Below are 19,852 nucleotides of genomic sequence, written 5' to 3' on the forward strand. Positions count from 1 at the left end.
ATGATTTCAACCTTCCAACTTGGAAATCGAGTTTCAAGAAAGATGACTCAGAATACATTCATACATACATATGTATTTGAATATTTCATTTAAAGGCATCAAATTGAACCGAATTCTTTACATCTGTTAACAGCAATTAAAATGTTATCCAAACAGTTTAGGTGAATGTTATTAAGACGATAATTCTTGGCTGTAAATAAATACGTTTCGTTCCAGTTCTGTAAATCCGACATTGGCGATAACTCTATTCAGATTTTATCAAAGTCGTGTACCGTCCTTGCGACTATTGCCACAATTCTGTCGTAAAAATCCACAAATTTTTTCGTAATTTTGTATGAGTTTTCCAGAGAAAGGTTCTTCGGAAAATTTATGGTCCTTTGCTCGTTTGCTACGGCTAATATCGCATTCGATGGAACGATGAGCTGTACGCTCATTAAAATACAGCGGCTACGGTGGCTGAGTCATGTCGTCCGAATGTATGAAAACACTCCAGCTCTGTGAGTATTCTAATTTCGGGGGAATCAGAGAAAGAGGAAGACCTCCACTCCATTGGGAAGAGCAGGTGCAGAAAGCCCTGGCTTCGCTTGGCGCCGCATTGCAAAAAGAAGAAACGACTGGCGCGCTGTTGTTAACTCGGCTCTAACCGTGTAAGCGTTGTCAACACCAATAGAGAGGAAGTATGTCGAATCATAGATCCGACTATTGGTGCCCCATTTCATAACAGCCGCATATTTTCGGACTCTTCACGAACACTCACTCGAATACCTAACTGTACAGTGCTGCGTGGGTATTCACGAGATAAAAATGTCCACAATTTCTAAACAAGCTAAAAGAAAAGCGACCGAGTACGTAGGTATGCATTCAAAAATGTGCTATTCCTAGAATGGACGGCATCAAATAAATGCGGACGAAGGCGCAACAGCGCAAGGGCCACGGCGGTTGGTCCGCGTTCTTGCACACGCATACACAAGTTGCGGCAACAACTACGGCGGTCACAACTACAAAGTAACAATATACCATATAGTAGTACCAGCAGCAACAACAGCGAAGTAGACACAGCATCAGGAGCCGGCGCTGCCGGGCCACAACACAATCTGCAATCGTTTATCTATTTTTGACGAATCCACACAGAGTTCGTTAACACCGAAACTTATGCCATAAAATAAAATAGACCGGGGAACAGCAACAGGGCTCAGCGCCGCTATCACGTACCACAAGCGTCAACATGATGTCGGTCATGTCGGTAGGTGTTGTGCTGTGGTGGAGGCGATGGCAGTGGCGGCCGGGGGCGTAGTGTGCTGCGTATATTTACGTACGAATTAGTTGAGAAGAAATATTGTGTGTATTTATTCTGCGCTTCAACAGGCCAACACCATTCGACGCTTGTGCTGCTGGCAATGGCGGTGTTGATGGTGTATCGACCCATCCGACGCATTTCGGCCGCCGTTGCACATAATTTAAGCGAATTAATGTTGTTACATGTCGCTCTGCGTCTATTTATAATTGGCGGCAATTTTCATAAATAAAAGTGGCTGAAACACAATATTTCCAATTGGAAAGGCTTTCGCCGCCCAAAAATTTTGTAAGCAAATTTGGAGCGATTGTATGGACTATTAGCTTTGGAATAACACTTTTTGAATATGAAAATCAAAAACAATATTGGTGCTATATTTATGGCGGATTAATGCTGAATTTATTTTTATAACTTGAAATCTTTCGAATGAATAATGTTTAGGGCGACTTAAAGAGTTACATTTGTACATATACCTCTTGCTAGTCAGACAAATCGATTTTTATAAAAATTTCTTGTTGAGGCATTTTATTTAATGCAATAATGTGAGATGACAGAAATTTATGCACATTAAAAATCGGTGATTAATTTTGAGAAATTCTGGCTTTCCAATTTTTTTATTTTTGACAAATTTGTAACTTCCCAAAAATGCCGTTTTTTTTAATTTACACCTCAGAATAATTTCAAAAGTCGAAATTATTATCAAAAAGTAAGGAAATTTTATTTATTTTAAGCAGAAAAATACACTGTTATCGGTCCAACATGTTCGGTGATATGTATTTTCATCTAAGAGTGATCGGTGGCAGGCTTATCGTCGAATTTTGACCTCGATTCCTTCAAAGCCCTCTCATAGTATCTCGGCCGTAAAATTTAATGTCTCTCGTGCATTTAGTTATTGATTTATCGCGCTTTAAGTCATTTTTAACAGTACCGTTATATGGGGAGTGGGTGCAATTATCATCCGATTTTATTTATACTTTCACACTGCGGTCCAGGAGATATGTATGTACATTAAGCTTATTAGAGGGCAAAGACACGCCCACTTTTTCCAAACTTTTAGCCCACAGGTGTCCTATTTATACCCATTACAGTATGGTAAAAACTTTATTTTATAAAAATCGTTATCTTGATTTTGATCGGTCAGTTTTAACCTATTGTTCGGAGATTGTAAGATTGCCTTGGATAATAATTGTAATAATGCCCAAGTAGCAAAATCCGTCTAACATTTACGGATTGGGTTTCTTCGATCAAAAAATAGTATATTTTCCTTTTTTCGTATAAAAAATATTTTATTGAAAATTTTTATTATTCCGAAAATACATATTTTACAAAGATTTTGTGAAATTATTATAAAAGGTGCCTTCGAGTTGCAAGTGTAATCAAAAGCAAAAAAGGAAAACAAACGCGTTTTAATTAAGATCATAAACTAGATATTGTGACCTTTTCGACCTATGCAAAATCTACAAGATCGGTTATTACTCAGCTCAACTTAAAAATGTGGGATAATATTCTAGAGTGCTATAGAACGAAATAAGACAATAAAAAAATTTGATTTTTAGGAGCCGTGAAAGCCAAGTAATCTTTTAAGACCTAGACCAGCTAAAATATGAAAGCTCTGAAGTTTGAAATAATCGTTGGTATAGTTGTTTTTTTTTATTTGAGAAAGATTGATATTAGGATAATAATGTTAATTTTGTTTTTGAATACAACGCATTTACTCTGGAGACTTGAAAAATAGGCATGGTACTTTTTCTTAGAGCTGAAAAGTGTTTCAAATAAATATTTTGAATCTACTAGAACTAATTTTTGACTTTGTTGAATTATTACTCCAATGTAAAGCTAAAACTATGATTTATATAGGTTTCAATGTAACAAAAGCCATATTTTCATATAAAAAACGTCATTAATTTCTGAGCATCGGACTAATATTATGTGCACGTTACCCGAAGTATGTTCGTTTTTTAGATAAATTCGAATTATTTACTTGCCTTTTAATCAGGTTTTCGTAATGGCGCCGAAAGGTAGGCAATATTTGATGGAATTATTCAAAATAGTCAATTAAATTCGATTATTTCGTGAAATATTAGTGAAATTTAAACCAATTATCAATCCTTTTTGACGTTAGATTATTGTATACTTGACGTTTTTTGACAAGCACTTCAACATACTACCATTTTTTCTACTTAAAAACTCTTAATCACATTTATAATATATAATTATGAAATATTTATAATTAGTCTTTATAAGCGTCTCATATAAACCAAAAGTTTAAAGAAACTTTTTTAAACTTCAAAACACATGACACTGGACAATATTTCTATCTGGTACTTACATAAGTAAATAGTTAAACATTTATATATCTAAACCGCCTAATAAGCACTCCTCACTTAATTATTTGCCTTAAAAACACGTGATTAAAAGTAAAGTATTTTGAATACTCGAAAAACGAGAAAAAAACCAAAACCCAACTCGAGTAAATACTGTAGATTGCTGCACACGCGTACATAGGTCCCGTTTATTTGTTCGACGGTGATAAGCTTAAGTGGCATTGGCTTTAAATCGCTACACATTCTTCAAACCGCTAAAGTGCATTTGCGTTTCCTAGAAATATATGTGTTTACTGTATTTACTTATTTAAGCTTTTTGTATTTCGTATTTTTATAAACCGTTTTGCTTTGTTGCTCAATAATTTGTAATAATGTGCGCCTTAAAAGCTCCGAGCACTTATTGTCAACTCCATATTCATACATATACATACATATATAAATAAGTAAGTACTACAAGCAACTGTAACTAATATGCCATTATCTGTTATTTGCCTGCCATTACAGCTATAATGGTTATTTACCGCAAGGTGATCGCGGTCGCAGACGTTCAAAATTCGTACTTTACAAACGTACAGAGCCGAACGGTGTGAAACGTTCCAAACACTATATCGTCCAATCGCCACAGACATCGAAAGCTATATTAGATGCCAATCAGCATTCAATTTCGTACACACTGTCACGCAATCAAGCTGTCATCGTGGAATACAAAGAAGACACGGAAACGGATATGTTTCAGGTAAGAGCACATAGAGCACGTGGAGTACTTTATTAAAGTGTGGCACCCTTTGTAAGTCGTGTTTATAATACTGTGAAGGGATTACTACGATAACTTGTTTGTCAGGAACACAAAAACAACTTCCAAGAATTTATAAAAAAGTGTTTGTAAATGTAGATCATCAAATATTCTGTTGAATTCTGAGACATTGTTTAAGCCCTTACGAGTGTAATTGGTTTCACCTTCAAGTATTTTCCTATCTTTAGCTTGGAATAATATTAGAGCTTAAATATTTATATTTGCCACAGTGTGTGTTACAGCCAGCTTCCTGGTTCTTGACGGAGACCCTATAAAGTACTTACATATATAACGGGTTTTTCAATAAGAGCGCTACAAAAAGATTTTTTGATGAAAATCCGAATCATTTTCAAGTTGTTGCTCAGCCTAATTCACGAACATACGACGAATCTGGTGGTCAAGCGGCTTCAGTTCTTGCGTCAATTTGATCTTGTAAGGATGTAGGCCAAGATCTTTTCGCAAAATTCCCCACAACGACGTCATAGAGATGCCCAACGCTTGAATACGACGTATGAGAGACTGATTTCGGTCTTTCTCAATTGATGCGCTGGCGGCAGCAATATTCTAGACACTACGGGTTGTCAAACAGGATGTCAATACTGTTTACGAACTTTAAGGGAGACTTGATTTCTATTTTTGATAATTCATCGTAGTCCTTTGAGCTGCTAGTTATCTAAGACCAGTTCTAGATAAGGCCAAACATAAGCAGAGGAGCTGTTCCAGCGTCTACTTTGTTACACTTACTACATCCGTCATCGTAATAATGTTGTTCATCCGACTCGCCATGGGATGTCAGTAGGATATGACTAATATGACGTGTCATTAGGCCTACAGTCCTTTCGAGACCCTGTGATTAAAAAGCGCGCAAGTTTTCCTACGAGGCTCTTGCATACGATCTTGGCGATCCTATCTGTCCTTAAAACATTCCATTCCGTCCAGATCTGTTCGACAGCCTATTTAATGAGCTAATCCGTTTTCCAGATTTTATTCGTAGCCTGGAACTCAGTATATATGCAGACGGTTACTGACAGCGTCTACATCTACCGTCTCCGTCGAGATTATTGCCTTAATTGCTGCCTGTCTATCGACACTTATATTGATATTTTTTATGTTGTTTCCTACATTATTAGCTATCTCCGTCACTTTCCTGATCGCTAATACGTTCGCCTGGAAGTTGCTGTAAATAGCTTAAAGGGTTGCCTGATATTCAGCCAGCAAACAATAGAGTCCGGCTCCCACTCCATTAGCCATTTTTAGTCCGTCTGTATATTATACTCGTTATAAATTCCGCTGGCGAGTCGCATGCTTTTTCGCCATCCGTCCTCCTTTAACGTGACATCAAACCTTCTCTCCCAAATAAAACGTAAACCTTCTGCTTATAGAGCTATGCCCGAAGTTTCTCGTGAAGAATTCACGTAGCGCCTCCTATCTTGCAGCTGATTTTCTGCAGCTCTTTCCACTGCAATGCACCGTTTCATCGGCTTTGTGTATGAGTTTACTGACAGCGGTCCTCGACACCAAAGAACTGTAAAGCAAAATTGGCTTGACTGTTCACAGTCAATGCATGTTTTGGTGATATTACTTCCAGGTACTTGGTATGCTCCCTAATTATTAATTCAACCTCCTTGAACCTCTTGGGTTTCCTGGGCGGTATTCCGTACCTTCATAACCTTTAATTTAAAGCTTATACCGCATATAAAGGCTGATCCATTTCGAGGTTCCTACTTTTTTAAAGATAAATCACCGAAGCTTCAAATTTAATGGGGAATGTTTATTCACATTCGAAAGAACATTCTTTGGCATTTATTTTTTAAAGATTATCTCTTTCAAATGTAGGCCGCGGCTTCGTCTCAGATGGTCCATCCGTTGCGTCGTTGAATTTTCGATCGATCGTTTTGAAGAAATATGGACCGATGATTCCATTGTTTTTTCTGTATGAAATGACATCTCTTGAATCTCTTGTTGCTCTTCGTCGCAAATACGACAATTTTGCTTGTTTACATACCCATTGAGCTAAAAATAGGCTTCATCGCTGAATAAAACTTGGCTCGAAAACGTCGGATCTTCTTGGAACTTTTCAAGAGCCCATAGAGCGAAGCGGCGCCAAGTCCATTCTCCACGGTCTTCGTATACACTCTCCGCTACATCGGCTATATTTTCTTCACTGCTTGCTGGACGTGGTCTATTGGGTCGAATATTATCTAATAATGAATGCCTGGCGATGGATTCGCGTAATTTTCGTAAGTCTTTCCATGATAAAATGCCAAACAATACTGAACAAAAATAACATGACAGCATGACACAACTTACGCGTGATCTGTCAAAAAGTACCCTTACTTGGATCACCCCTTACTAATTGAGCAATTAGTTGATTGATTCAAAGTATGACAAATTGAGAACAGTTACTAGCGCCATTGCTGATATTTTCTTAACTTCCCAAACATATTGTAAAAATTGTCAATAAAATTTTAAACTGTAACACAAAGCTTTAAAAATTTTCAGACCCTTTGGCTTTTTTTTTAGAAATTTATGAAATGGCCTTCAACTTTTTATAATTAAAAGCATATTAGTAATTACATGCACAAATTGTATTATTATAAATTTCACCTGAGCAGAGGTTAAGTTCAATGCAAGTTAAGATATATATTTTTCCACTAAGTTACCAACTCACATAGAGCGACGTTGGGTGTGATGCCTACAATATAATTCCCAACAGTTCATTTGATTATGTATTCAATTATTGTTAAGAGTGCACTTTATTGTGTTTACTGTTACTAATAGAATGAGAAATTATATTACCGTTGTTCCTGTTTCACTAGTTTATTTTGTTTTTTGCCATCAATAAAAATGGCAGAAATAGCTTTTGTGTCGTCTTTTGTACTCGCCTTATTTATTCAATTTTTAATTTGTTTGCTTTGGCGAACATTTTTACAAATATGCCGGGCAACTATATATACAAACAGACATGTACTACAAATTTATGACAAAAGGGCACGGAATCATTACTGTTTTTTAAATTTTATTGATTCTGGTTTAAATCCCTTCGACGAATTTATTGTGGTTTCATTCTTACTTACTAAATTCTAATATAAATGAAACTTCTACGAAGCAGTCATCAAGCTTTACAATCTTTAAAAACTATTTTAGAAACCACAAAGCAATACCTATTGTAGTCTAAAGCAGTAATAATAAATAAAGTTTTTATCGAGAGAAATCGCTAATATATCGATAAGTGATTAGTCCAGACAGATTATAGGGTAAACATACATATAGAACCCTCACAAAATTAATTTTGAAGAAAAGCATGAATAACACAAACCTCAGGGTTAAGTGATTTCTGGAAAAAAAATTTAAGCTGATGAAATTAACATTCATCAGAAGTCACACGGATCTAAATCAGGCGAATACGGTGGTTGCGGCACGATATTGATTGAAAATTTGGCAACAAGCTCAGGAAAACTCAATGCAGTATGTGACGGTGCATTAGCGTAGTGCAAAAACCAAGAGTTGTCGGCCCTTAATCCCGGCCTCTTTTTACCAAAGGCTTTGCGCAAACAACGCATTAAACTGAAATAGTATTCCTTGCTGATAGTTTGGTCGGTCGAAGGAATTCGGAGTGCACCACGCCTCGATAACCAAACCAAACTGTCACCATAATTTTGACCCACATGGTTTTTTCGACTTCGACTCTCTTTTTCTGTTTGCTTTTCTTTTTCCGAGTTGTAAGCATCCATCCAAGACCCATCGCCAGTGTTAATAAGTTTCTTTACATCCCGATTAGTCGGAAAGCATTGCTTCACAGACGTTGAAGCGACGGTGTTTTCGAAAAAATTGAGTGATTTTGGAACCAATCGTACTTTCACTTTTCTTAGGCCCAAATTATCTCTCAAAATGGTTTTCACTGATCTTACCGATATTCCAACGAAGCCAACAAACATATTTCGCGAAATTTAAATTAAAAAGTCTACAATCATTTGAGGTTTTTGTGAAAAAATGTTTTATGCTAAAACTGAAAATGTTCCACTGTGAAAGGCGGTCAGCGCATGTCTGAAGTTCATTATGTCCGAAGACTGGTGATGATCAGGTGACTGCTTAATGATTTCTATGAATGCACTCTAGCTGTCCAGCACCCAAACTGCTTAGAGAGGAGTTCTTTATGCTCCTTGACTGAGAGCATTCGGGTCACTAGTCCGGAGTGCAGTGTTCTGACATGTCTGTAACTTACTCGTCTGCTTTTCTTGCATCCAGGCGACCATATTGGTGCGGCATAATTAAGGACCGGCCGGCCGATTGCCTTGCAAGTTGTCAACTACGCTTCTCAAGTGCTTCCGGTTAGCGACTTAAGGATTTTGTTGCGGCTCTGTGATTTAATAATCTGTGGCAATAATCGCTGTCGTGTGAGGAGTAAAGAACCACATTCTATCGAATATCAGACCTAAAACCTCAAGGTTATGAATAGTCAGAAGTTTAACGCCATCGACTGCAATATTAAGGTCAAGTCTGTACTCCTTCGTCCAGTTAGTAAATGTGGTCGCTGTGGATTAAGTAGTGGCGAGTGTTGGGTTCCGTGCAGCGAGGAGGCAAGAAAGCTCGGAGACGTAGCCGTTTACTTTTTAGGACATGCCATCGATTCCATTTCCCGACGTCATTATCGGGCAATCATCAGCGTATGAGGTGATGTTCCCTCTGCGTTGTAGATATTATCCAGGTGTATACGTTTAGTATTACAAAAAGAAAACATCCACTAATTACTCACCAGCAATTTTAAAATATTATCGAAAAGCCTGTATATTTTTACTAATACGCCTAAGTGTAGGCAACATAGCTCTAATAAGTATGAATTTCTTCAATAATTGGACGACTTAATTATAACAAAATTTCCTTTTCATCCTCAAGAACAACAATGAAAAATTTGACTATACGCTAAACAACACCTTCCCCATACAACGTGTTAGAGCCCGTAGAAAATGTCCATAACCAAACTTTTACTTGATTTCTTTTTTCACAATATAAAGGGTGATTTTTTAAGAGCTTGATAACTTTTTTTTAAAAAAAAAACGCATAAAATTTGCAAAATCTCATCGGTTCTTTATTTGAAACGTTAGATTGGTTCATGATATTTACTTTTTGAAGATAATTTCATTTAAATGTTGACCGCGGCTGCGTCTTAGGTGGTCCATTCGGAAAGTCCAATTTTGGGCAACTTTTTCGAGCATTTCGGCCGGAATAGCCCGAATTTCTTCGGAAATGTTGTCTTCCAAAGCTGGAATAGTTGCTGGCTTATTTCTGTAGACTTTAGACTTGACGTAGCCCCACAAAAAATAGTCTAAAGGCGTTAAATCGCATGATCTTGGTGGCCAACTTACGGGTCCATTTCTTGAGATGAATTGTTGTCCGAAGTTTTCCCTCAAAATGGCCATAGAATCGCGAGCTGTGTGGCATGTAGCGCCATCTTGTTGAAACCACATGTCAACCAAGTTCAGTTCTTCCATTTTTGGCAACAAAAAGTTTGTTAGCATCGAACGATAGCGATCGCCATTCACCGTAACGTTGCGTCCAACAGCATCTTTGAAAAAATACGGTCCAATGATTCCACCAGCGTACAAACCACACCAAACAGTGCATTTTTCGGGATGCATGGGCAGTTCTTGAACGGCTTCTGGTTGCTCTTCACCCCAAATGCGGCAATTTTGCTTATTTACGTAGCCATTCAACCAGAAATGAGCCTCATCGCTGAACAAAATTTGTCGATAAACACATTTCGAACCGGACACTGATTTTGGTAATAAAATTCAATGATTTGCAAGCGTTGCTCGTTAGTAAGTCTATTCATGATGAAATGTCAAAGCATACTGAGCATCTTTCTCTTTGACACCATGTCTGAAATCCCACGTGATCTGTCAAATACTAATGCATGAAAATCCTAACCTCAAAAAAATCACCCGTTACATACATATGCACGTACAAACATGCTCGTGTGAAGAGATATTACCAAAGCAAATAGAAAATGTTACTATGTCATACTTTCTACCGTTACACGCATGCCAACATACACAATGACAGTCTGTCAATATTCCATACTGAGAACTGTTGCGTATTCAATGCAAACATATCGATTTCATTAGTTAGCCCAACCATGTTGCCAACTGTCTGGTCTCCCCAGCCTTGTGCGTCAGATGTTCTGCGTGTGTGGAGTTAATATGTTTGTGTGTTTGTGGTAAGCAACACTTGTGTAATATTTGTTGTTGTTAAATACCTGTAGGAGTACCTATGCCCGACGCTGATCTGCTTGTAAATCGTCGTCAATGGATGACATTGTCAGTGTCACACACGTCAGTGACAAGCATAGCACAACTGCGGTGCATATATACTCCCCAAGCATGTATAATTGCAGATATATTTCTCGGAAAGTATTCTTTGTCATAATTTCTTTATCGTCATCATATTTATTTCTTTTTTTATTGATTTCAACTATTTATAAATCGCAAATTTTGCTGCTCGGGAGTAGTATGAGAATCGTCGTAATTTTCTTTGAAAATTCTCCTATCTGTCGGCATTATTTCCAGTTACAATATAAATTTGTCATTAAATGCTTTCATGGTGCGGTCTTGAAATCCTCTTTTTATTAGATTATATCAAATCGACACTGGCGGGACCAGCCTTTCTGTTCAGACAATACGAGTTGTCCGCATAATACTTATTTTTCTTTATTGGCGTAGACACCGCTTTCGCGGTTATAGCCGAGTTTACAACAGCGCGCCAGCCATTCATCCTTTTCGCTGTTTGACGCCGATTGGAGATACCAAGTGGTGCCAGGACCTTCTCCACCTGGTTTACCAATGCAGTAGAGGTCTTCCTCTGTTTCACCCGGTGGGTACTGCGTCGAATACTCTCAGAGCTGGAATGTTTTCATCCATTCGAACGACCTGACCTAGCCAGCTTAGCTGCTATCTCTTAATTCGCTGAACTATGTCAATGTCGTCGTACATCTCGTACATCTCATCGTTCCATTGACTGCGGTATTTGCCATTGCCGATGCGCAAAGGACCATAAATCTTCCCTCGAAAACTCGTTAAGCCGACTCATCAGATGTTGTCATCGTCCATGCCTCTGCACCATAAAGCAGGACGGGGATGATGAGTGACTTGTATAATGTGGTCTTTGTTCGTCGAGAGAGGACTTTACGCCTCAATTGCCTACTCAGCCCAAAGCAGCACCTGTTGGCATTGTTGTTTCTGTTAATACTAGTTTCAAGATAAACGAAATTATCTACGACTTCGAGTCGCAAGTGCGACGACTGTTGTTTGATGACTTATCTAGTCTGGAGAAAACAGAATCAACGGCGCGTCTCTTTTCACGGGTCTTTTCCAAAATTTGGCGCATGGGGAATATCTGGTCGGTTGTTGATTTGGCAGGTCTAAAGCCACACTGATAAGGTCCAATCAGTTGGTTGATTTCACACAATACGCTCGATAGAACCTTATACGCGATGTTGAGGAGGCTTACCCCACGGTAGTTGGCGCAGATTGTAGGTCCTCCCTTTTTGTGTCTTGAACCTCTCCCATCTCTTCGTAGAATTTTCGAGCATTACCCCTGTCGGCCAGCTTGTCAAGCTCTTGATACTCACGAATTTCGGTTTCTTTCTGTCTGCAAATGCGTCTCGTTTCCCTCTTCAACTCTCGGTATCTATCCTATTCCGCACGTGTTGTGGTCCATCGTAACGTTGCAAGGTAGGCAGTCTGATTTCTCTTCGACATGGCACTCCTCGTCGTACCAGCTGTTATTTTGCATTTTCCGAAAACCAATGGTTTCGGTTGCAGCTGTACGTAAGGAGTTTGAAATGCCGTCCCACAGTTCCCTCATACCGAGTTGTTGACGAGTGCTCTCAGAGAGCAGAAGTGCAAGTCGAGTCGAAAATCATTTGGCTGACTGTTGTGATTACAGGTTCTCGACGTTGAACCTTCTTTGTGTTTGTTGACTTGCATTTTTGCTGCACAGAGGCGGGTGCGCATCTTGGCTGCAACAAGATGGTGACCCGAGTTGATGTTAGGACCTCGGAGCGTACGCACGTCTAAAACACCGGAGACGTGTCTTCCGCTTATCACAGCATGATCGATCTGGTTGGTGTCTCTTCGATCCGGAGACTGCCAGGTAGTTTGGTGAATTTTTCTATGCTGGAATCTAGTACCACAGATAACCATATTTCAAGTCCTGGCGAAGTCGATTAGCCTTAACCCATTAGGGGATGTTTCCTCAAGGTACATGCCCGATCGATATTTCTAAAACAGAAACTAGTTGGCCTGTATACAGTCAAGGACAGACAGTCGGACATGGCTTAAACGACTCAGCTCTTCGCTATTATATAGGGTCATGGACGTTTTGTTCAGGGTATTACAAACTTACGTGCAAATTTAATATACCCGGTTTAGGGTATAGGTATCAAACCTTTGAATGACCTATTATTTTTCCATATCTACATTTGCGAGATATTTTTATAATATTTCTTTCCTTTGTAAACTTCCACGAAATATATTTTTTCTCAAATGTAAAATCTTCATATTTCCGTATATCAACAGGTTGGCCGCTCATCGGAGTCCCCCATAGATTTTGTTGTTATGGACACATTGCCCGGTGATAAAAAAGATGCTAAAGTCATGCAAAGTACAATATCGCGTTTCGCATGTCGAATACTCGTGAATCGCTGTGAGGCATCCAAAGCGCGAATATTTGCCGCGGGCTTCGACTCAAGTAGAAATATTTTCCTGGGCGTAAGTTTATATATTTTTTTTTTTAACTTAAAAGCTAACATTATTAATTAAACATTTTTTTGTATCCAGGAGAAGGCCACAAAATGGCAGGATAATGTCGAAATCGATGGTCTCACCACAAACGGTGTGCTAATAATGCATCCAAAGGGTCAGTTTTGCGGCGGCAATGCCAAGTGTGGACTCTGGCGCGAATGTTCCGTCGGCGGCGATGTGTTCAGTCTGCGCGAGTCGCGATCGGCACAGCAAAAGGGACAGCCGGTAATTATCTAAAATATATTTTTAACTGAAATAATGAAATACTATTAACAATTTTTCGTTGTCTTACAGATTTACGATGAATCCAATGTGCTGCAAGATGGCACACTGATCGATCTGTGCGGTGCCACGCTGCTTTGGCGTTCAGCCGAAGGCCTACAACATTCACCGGTTCGCATATGACATACGTTTGATATATATAGAATTTTTCCTTACTAATCTCTATTGAATTTTTACAGACCAAACGCGATTTAGAAAAGCTAATTGATGAAATCAACGCTGGGCGTCCGCAATGTCCGGTCGGTTTGAATACCTTAGTTATACCTAGAAAAGTGAATATTGGTGATCAAGTGAATCAGCCTTATGTGTACTTAAACTGTGGACATGTTCAGGGTATATAACCGCTGGCGCTCAGCAGCAAACCTTTTTTAACTGTGTATTAGTATGTTTGTCTAATTCAACTTTGTTCTGCAGGTCATCATGATTGGGGCCAGGATAAGAGTACTGGCGCCCGTCGCTGTCCCATGTGCCTCGAAGTTGGTCCGGTCGTTACGCTTTGTATGGGTCTAGAACCGGCCTTTTATGTTGATGTCGGTGCACCTACGTTCGCTTTTAATCCATGTGGCCACATGGCGACTGAGAAGACAGTCAAGTAAGCATACATACATATGTATATATTACAGAACACCATCACCAATTCATTAGGTTGTCAAATATCTCCTTTTGCTTTGCTTTTTTGCTCTTTATTCAATGCTTTATAAAAAGTGTTATAGTGATCGGATATAATTCAAACATGCGCCGTTTCGTTCGGTAATTTATTTTTATCTTGATGGCAACTTCATAATACCCCCCTCTAGCGGATTTGCCTTTAACGAAGGAAAACTTTAAAATAGCGCGAATTTCGGCGTTAGTGAACTCCATGTTTACACGTCTATAACTGTTGAACGCAATATCCAAACTAATCATGCATAGCGTCGTTTTGTAGGTTATGTCAAGACCTTTCAAAGATGTATAGTATTGCCAGATACGAACTCTATAGCACTTTATACATAGCCCGAAAGACAAAAAGGCGGAAGGGAGATATTCTCCAACCTAATATAACTATAACTGTGTAGAAATACAAGTTTTTGCACGTTTAAAAACTGGTTCAATTTCGGTAAAGTGGCACCGGCTATCGTGGAAAACGATTCCTTCAATACTTCAAACAGTTAGCTTATACTATAAAATGTATATAAATGATTAGAATGATGAGACGAGGTGAAATCCGCAAGTCTGTCTGCACGTTTGTCCGTCTGTTCGTCTGTGTAAGCGATAAATTGAGTCAAAATTAATATATTTTGTTGACGTACACCCAAGGGACCCCCGCTTGCAGATGGGCGGAATCGGTACATTGCCATTCCCACAAAGTGTCGTTAAACAAAATCATATAAAGTGGCATAACTAAGCGCTACCTCAAGATACAAAACTGTAATTTGGTACAGGATGGTATTTTTAACATATCTTTATACTCTGTGAAAATGGGTAAAATCACTCCCCATAAAACGTTTATGTTGAAAATTGCTGAAAATACGATAAATCGCTGAAAAAATTGATTTTTTAGTTTTTTCAAGTGCCCAGATACCAAATATCTGGACCCAGTGCATTCATCACCAAACATATCGGTCAATCTGTGAGTTATTGTATTAAAACTCGGGGAGAATATTTTTGTGTTGACAGTATGCCCTTGTGCCGTGAATGAGTAAAATCGGGATATCATTACCACCCTTAGCACCCATAGCCCTAATACTGTGGACAAAAAAACTCAGAGACTTTGCAGTGATGATATAACGGTTATAAGGACCTAGAGCTGATAATTGAATAGAAGTTTTGTTAAAATTTAAAGTAGCAAAACTTTTTAATTTAAGTTTCGAGCGAAAACCCAACGTTTTTTCTAGGTTGGTATGACTGTAAGTGACATATGCGCCAAATGTCACACCAAAATAATCATGAGTGTTTAGTAGACGCTTCCCATTTTGAAGTAAATAAAGAGCATTCGGCGTATTTTACCATGAATGAAATTACTCAGTGAAGAAGTTCCATTAAATTTTGTGAGCGGAATCAAACGAAACGTTTAGAATGTTGGAAAAGGCCTTCGGCGATAATTGTTTGTCCATCCAGAACGGCCATCAACATCAATTGATGCTCAACATGTCAATATAACATAAAGGAATTAGTGCTTGAGAATCACAATCAGAAATCTTACATGCATCGTTGGAATATCAAAAGAATTCATTAAAACATTTTGAAAAATCATTTGGATCTAAGATGTGAATTGATTCCAAAATCACTAAATTTTTTAGAAAACAGCGTCGTGTTAATGCCTATGAACAATGCCGACTACCCGTAAACCATGAAATGTATTATTACTAGTGATGAGTCTTAGATCTATGTTTACAACCCGGAAACAGTCAATCAATCGGCCGAATATCATAGCACAGGTGAGCCAAGGCCGAAAAAACCACGTCACAGCAGATCAAACATCAAGGTTATGTGGGCAGATTCTTCGATCTCTGAAGTGTGGTGCACTCCGAATTCCTTTCGACCGACCAAACTATCAACAAGGAATACTATTTCAGTGTTATTGCATATTATCGCATATTGCATTGATTCCTCGAAAGTTTTTCGCCAAACTTTCAACCAATATTGTGCCGCAACTAACCGTATTCGTCTGATTTAGCTCGGTGTGACTTTTGGCAAACTCAAACTACCACTCCGACGAAACCGTTTTGAGTCAATTGAAGACATTAAACGTGAATCGCTAACCAACTGTTTCGTGGATTGGAAAAAAACGTTGGCACACGTGTATAGTGCTTGGGGATTGCTTTGAGGGGGACAACATAAATTTGAAGAAAAAAATAAGAATTTTAAATTTTAGGAACGAAGCCTTACTATTCCTTGCTTGACTTTATGCCCATCGGTAATATGTAAGAAATCTTAATGTCATTGAGAAAAAATTTTTTTTATGTTTGTGATTATAAATAATGAATGTTATACTCGTACCTTGCACTTTTAATTAAAATGTATACGAAAATCCCATATGTCGCTTTACCTTCCGTGAGTATAAAATGTTCGGTAATACACGAACTTTGCCCTTTCTTCGTAGATTTAGTCTTCCATATAGTAGCTACATGAAATACCCCTGTATAGAGTATTATAACTTCAGTGTAGCCAAATTTAACGGTTTATTATAAAAATGATTTGAAAATTTTCCTGAAAATATGAACCTAACCTATACTTTAATAGAACAACAACAAATTATAATAATTTTTTCTTCTTTCCACGTCTAGGTACTGGGCCAATGTCGACATACCACATGGCACGAATGGCTTTCAGGCGGTTTGTCCCTTCTGTGCGACGCCACTGGACGGTTCATCCGGTTATATTAAGTTGATTTTCCAAGATAATTTAGATTAAATTACATAATTACTATTATTATGTTTAAATGTAAGCCAAGCGCATATATTTTGCAAGAATGCAAACTAGCAATGTTGCAGTTTATCAGCCCTTTTATATGCATTAGTATATATGTATACATTTATATAAGTGTATATATACATATATTTGTATGTATACACAATTGTAATTACAAGAGTTGTGCGCTGAGGCGAAGCTTTTTGGCAAATTTCGCGCGAAAGTGAAGTTAGTGGCGTAGAGTAATGCTACTATTGTAATGATTATACAATTATTTTTTTAATTTATATATAGGAATTTTCTCCCCCACAAAGAAAGCATTGGCTGATAAGCTTTAACATACATATATTTAGTTTATTTGCCACACACATACACACAGGCAACAACAATTACAAAATTTTATTTCAATTATATAAAATGAAAAAAAATTATATATAAACACATATACATACAAACACACACATACACATGGCACTGAAAAACAAGTGAAAAGCGAGAAAGTACTACAAAGAAAGTGAGCAAAATGAAAAAGTAAAATAAAAGTGCATAATTTTTTGTTTGTGTGTTGGCGTTATGCAACTGCTGCACCGTTATTAGGGTTCGTAAAGCCAGCTGTAGTGGTAATGGATTGTAATGAATTGTAAAGAAATAACATGAAATTAAGTTATGTAAAATTTATAATAAAACTAAAATACAAAACCGTAAATGATTACCGATAAATGTTAGCACTTAAGGCGAACAAATAAACACAGATGCTGTGAAAAGCATTTTGCCACCAGCAAGCAACATATAGACACACGCATACACACATACACATACATACACAAAATATATATATAAATTTAACAATTTAGAGCTTAATGTGTAAGAAACCAATAGTAGAACTACAAAGTGCATCTGAAGGACGGACACTAGTGCCGATTGATGACGAAGTGGTTATGTACAGTTTAACAGCGTAAATAATACAAATAGGCGTTGCAGTGATAGCTACATTTACGGTACATTCGTTTTTTATGCAAACTCTCGCAGCAAGCGCTGCCACCCTGTTGGCATTCAAATAATTAACAAGTAAAGCTTTTGATTTACTTGTGAGTTTTAGAAAAAATTTAAATTTTTTTTGTTTTTTTCGAAATGGAATTTAAATGGACTGAGCAAACGCCACTGCGTGCAATTTCAACACGTTCACCGTTTAGCTTTTTATTTATATAACGGCGGAATAGTAATTATATATACACGCCCATATGTATTCCACTATACATGTGCATTTCATTGAAATCAAAAGCAAACCAAAATAGCAAAAACAAAAATTTACATTCTTTAATGAAATTGAAAATGAAATCTAAATGTGGCTTCATGCGCAAATGTAAATGTAAAACTAAAAAAAAAATTATTAAATAAATAACTAATAATTAACTGAATTGAGAGATTTAGATTTTATGTACATGTATTATGTAATTGTGTGCACAATTTGCATGTGTTTAGAATTTAAATGAATTAACTTGCAAGAAATTCAAAGATTGCATTCAAAGTGAGTTACAATAACAGCAAAAAATTAGTTGCTGCGTTTATGCAATATATTTTATTAACAGCAAATTTACATACATATATTTACAAAATTTTAGATTAATTTGTCAGAAAAGAAAATCTCAAAATTATACAAACATATTTTTTTCAAAATTTATTTTTCGTTGTAATTTATATATAATTTTTCTTTATATAAAAAGCTGTTTTTTTATTTAAAAAACTCTGAAAAAATTTATCAAACTGTTGTTTACAGTCTTAAAATTAAAATATTCTTACAAAAAATTGCTTAAATTAATGTAAATCAGTTATTAAAAAAATTATGTAAAAATCAAATTAATTTGTCAGAAATGAAAATCTCAAAATTATACAAACATATTTTCTTCAAAATTTAGTTTTCGTTGTAATTTATATATCATTTTTTTTTTATATAGAAAGCTGTTTTTTGATTGAAAAAAAAAGTTTAAACAATTTCTAACTTTTGTTTTATTTAAAAATAAATCTTCAAATTTAAATTTTCTTACAGAAAATTGCTTTTCTTAAACACGTATGTGAATCAGTTATAAAATTTATATAAAACTCAAATTAATTTGCCAAAAATAAAAATATAAAATATATAAATAACTCTCTATTTTTTTAATTGCTGTTTTTAATTATTTTTTACATTTATATTTTTTATATAAGCAGCTGAGTTTTATTTTAAAAATTCAAAAAAAATGTTCATTAAAAAATATTTAAAAATTTATAACATTGCTAAACTGAAATCATATGTATTTGTGGCATGCTATTGTAGGAACTTTAATTAATTTGTTAAAATAAAAATCTCAAAATTTTACAAAACATTTTTTTTTCAAAATTTTGTTTTTGTTACTATACTTTATATATATAATTTTTTTATATAGAAAGCTGTTTTTTATTGAAAAAAAATCTTTCAACAATTTCTAACTTTTGTTTTATTTAAAAATAAATCTTCAAATTTAAATTTCCTTACAGAAAATTCTTTTACTTAAACATGTGTGCGAATCAGTTATAAAATTTATTTAAAACTCAAATTAATTTGTCAAAAATAAAAATATAAAATATAAAAATAACTCTTTATTTTTTTAATTGCTGTTTTTAATTATTTTTTACATTTATATTTTTTATATAAACAGCTGAGTTTTATTTTAAAAATTCAAAAAAATGTTCGTTAAAAAGTATTTAAAAACTTATAACATTGCTAAACTGAAGTCATATGTGTTTGTGGCATGCTATTGTAAGAACTTTAATTAATTTGTATAAAAGAAAAACTAAAAAAAATATAGCTATACATTTTTTCGAAATTAATATTTTTTTATATAAAAACCATTTTTATTTAAAAGAAATGTAGAGAAAAAAATTTCTCAATATTATATATGCATATTTTTTTTAATTAAAATGTTAAATAATTTTTTTATATATACAAGCT

General features: G+C 36.1%; 1 protein-coding gene across 3 annotated transcripts in view; it reads left to right on the forward strand.

Moving 5' to 3' along the window:
* LOC105226361 (protein pellino) overlaps nucleotides 1-18,727 on the forward strand; it is a 98,376-nt gene extending 79,649 nt beyond the window's left edge. For all 3 annotated transcript variants that reach the window (XM_011205210.4, XM_011205211.4, XM_049447248.1), the window contains exons 4-10: nucleotides 4,123-4,354; nucleotides 12,988-13,179; nucleotides 13,249-13,437; nucleotides 13,507-13,605; nucleotides 13,674-13,827; nucleotides 13,909-14,086; nucleotides 16,761-18,727. In XM_011205210.4, coding sequence (XP_011203512.1) covers nucleotides 4,123-4,354; nucleotides 12,988-13,179; nucleotides 13,249-13,437; nucleotides 13,507-13,605; nucleotides 13,674-13,827; nucleotides 13,909-14,086; nucleotides 16,761-16,887 — 1,171 coding nt within the window. In that variant the 3' untranslated portion in view covers nucleotides 16,888-18,727. The remainder of the gene's footprint in view (nucleotides 1-4,122; nucleotides 4,355-12,987; nucleotides 13,180-13,248; nucleotides 13,438-13,506; nucleotides 13,606-13,673; nucleotides 13,828-13,908; nucleotides 14,087-16,760) is intronic.
* The last annotated feature ends 1,125 nt before the right edge of the window (nucleotides 18,728-19,852 follow it).

Source organism: Bactrocera dorsalis, chromosome 2 (assembly GCF_023373825.1).
Source record: "Bactrocera dorsalis isolate Fly_Bdor chromosome 2, ASM2337382v1, whole genome shotgun sequence".
NCBI classification, from domain to species: Eukaryota; Metazoa; Arthropoda; class Insecta; order Diptera; family Tephritidae; genus Bactrocera; species Bactrocera dorsalis.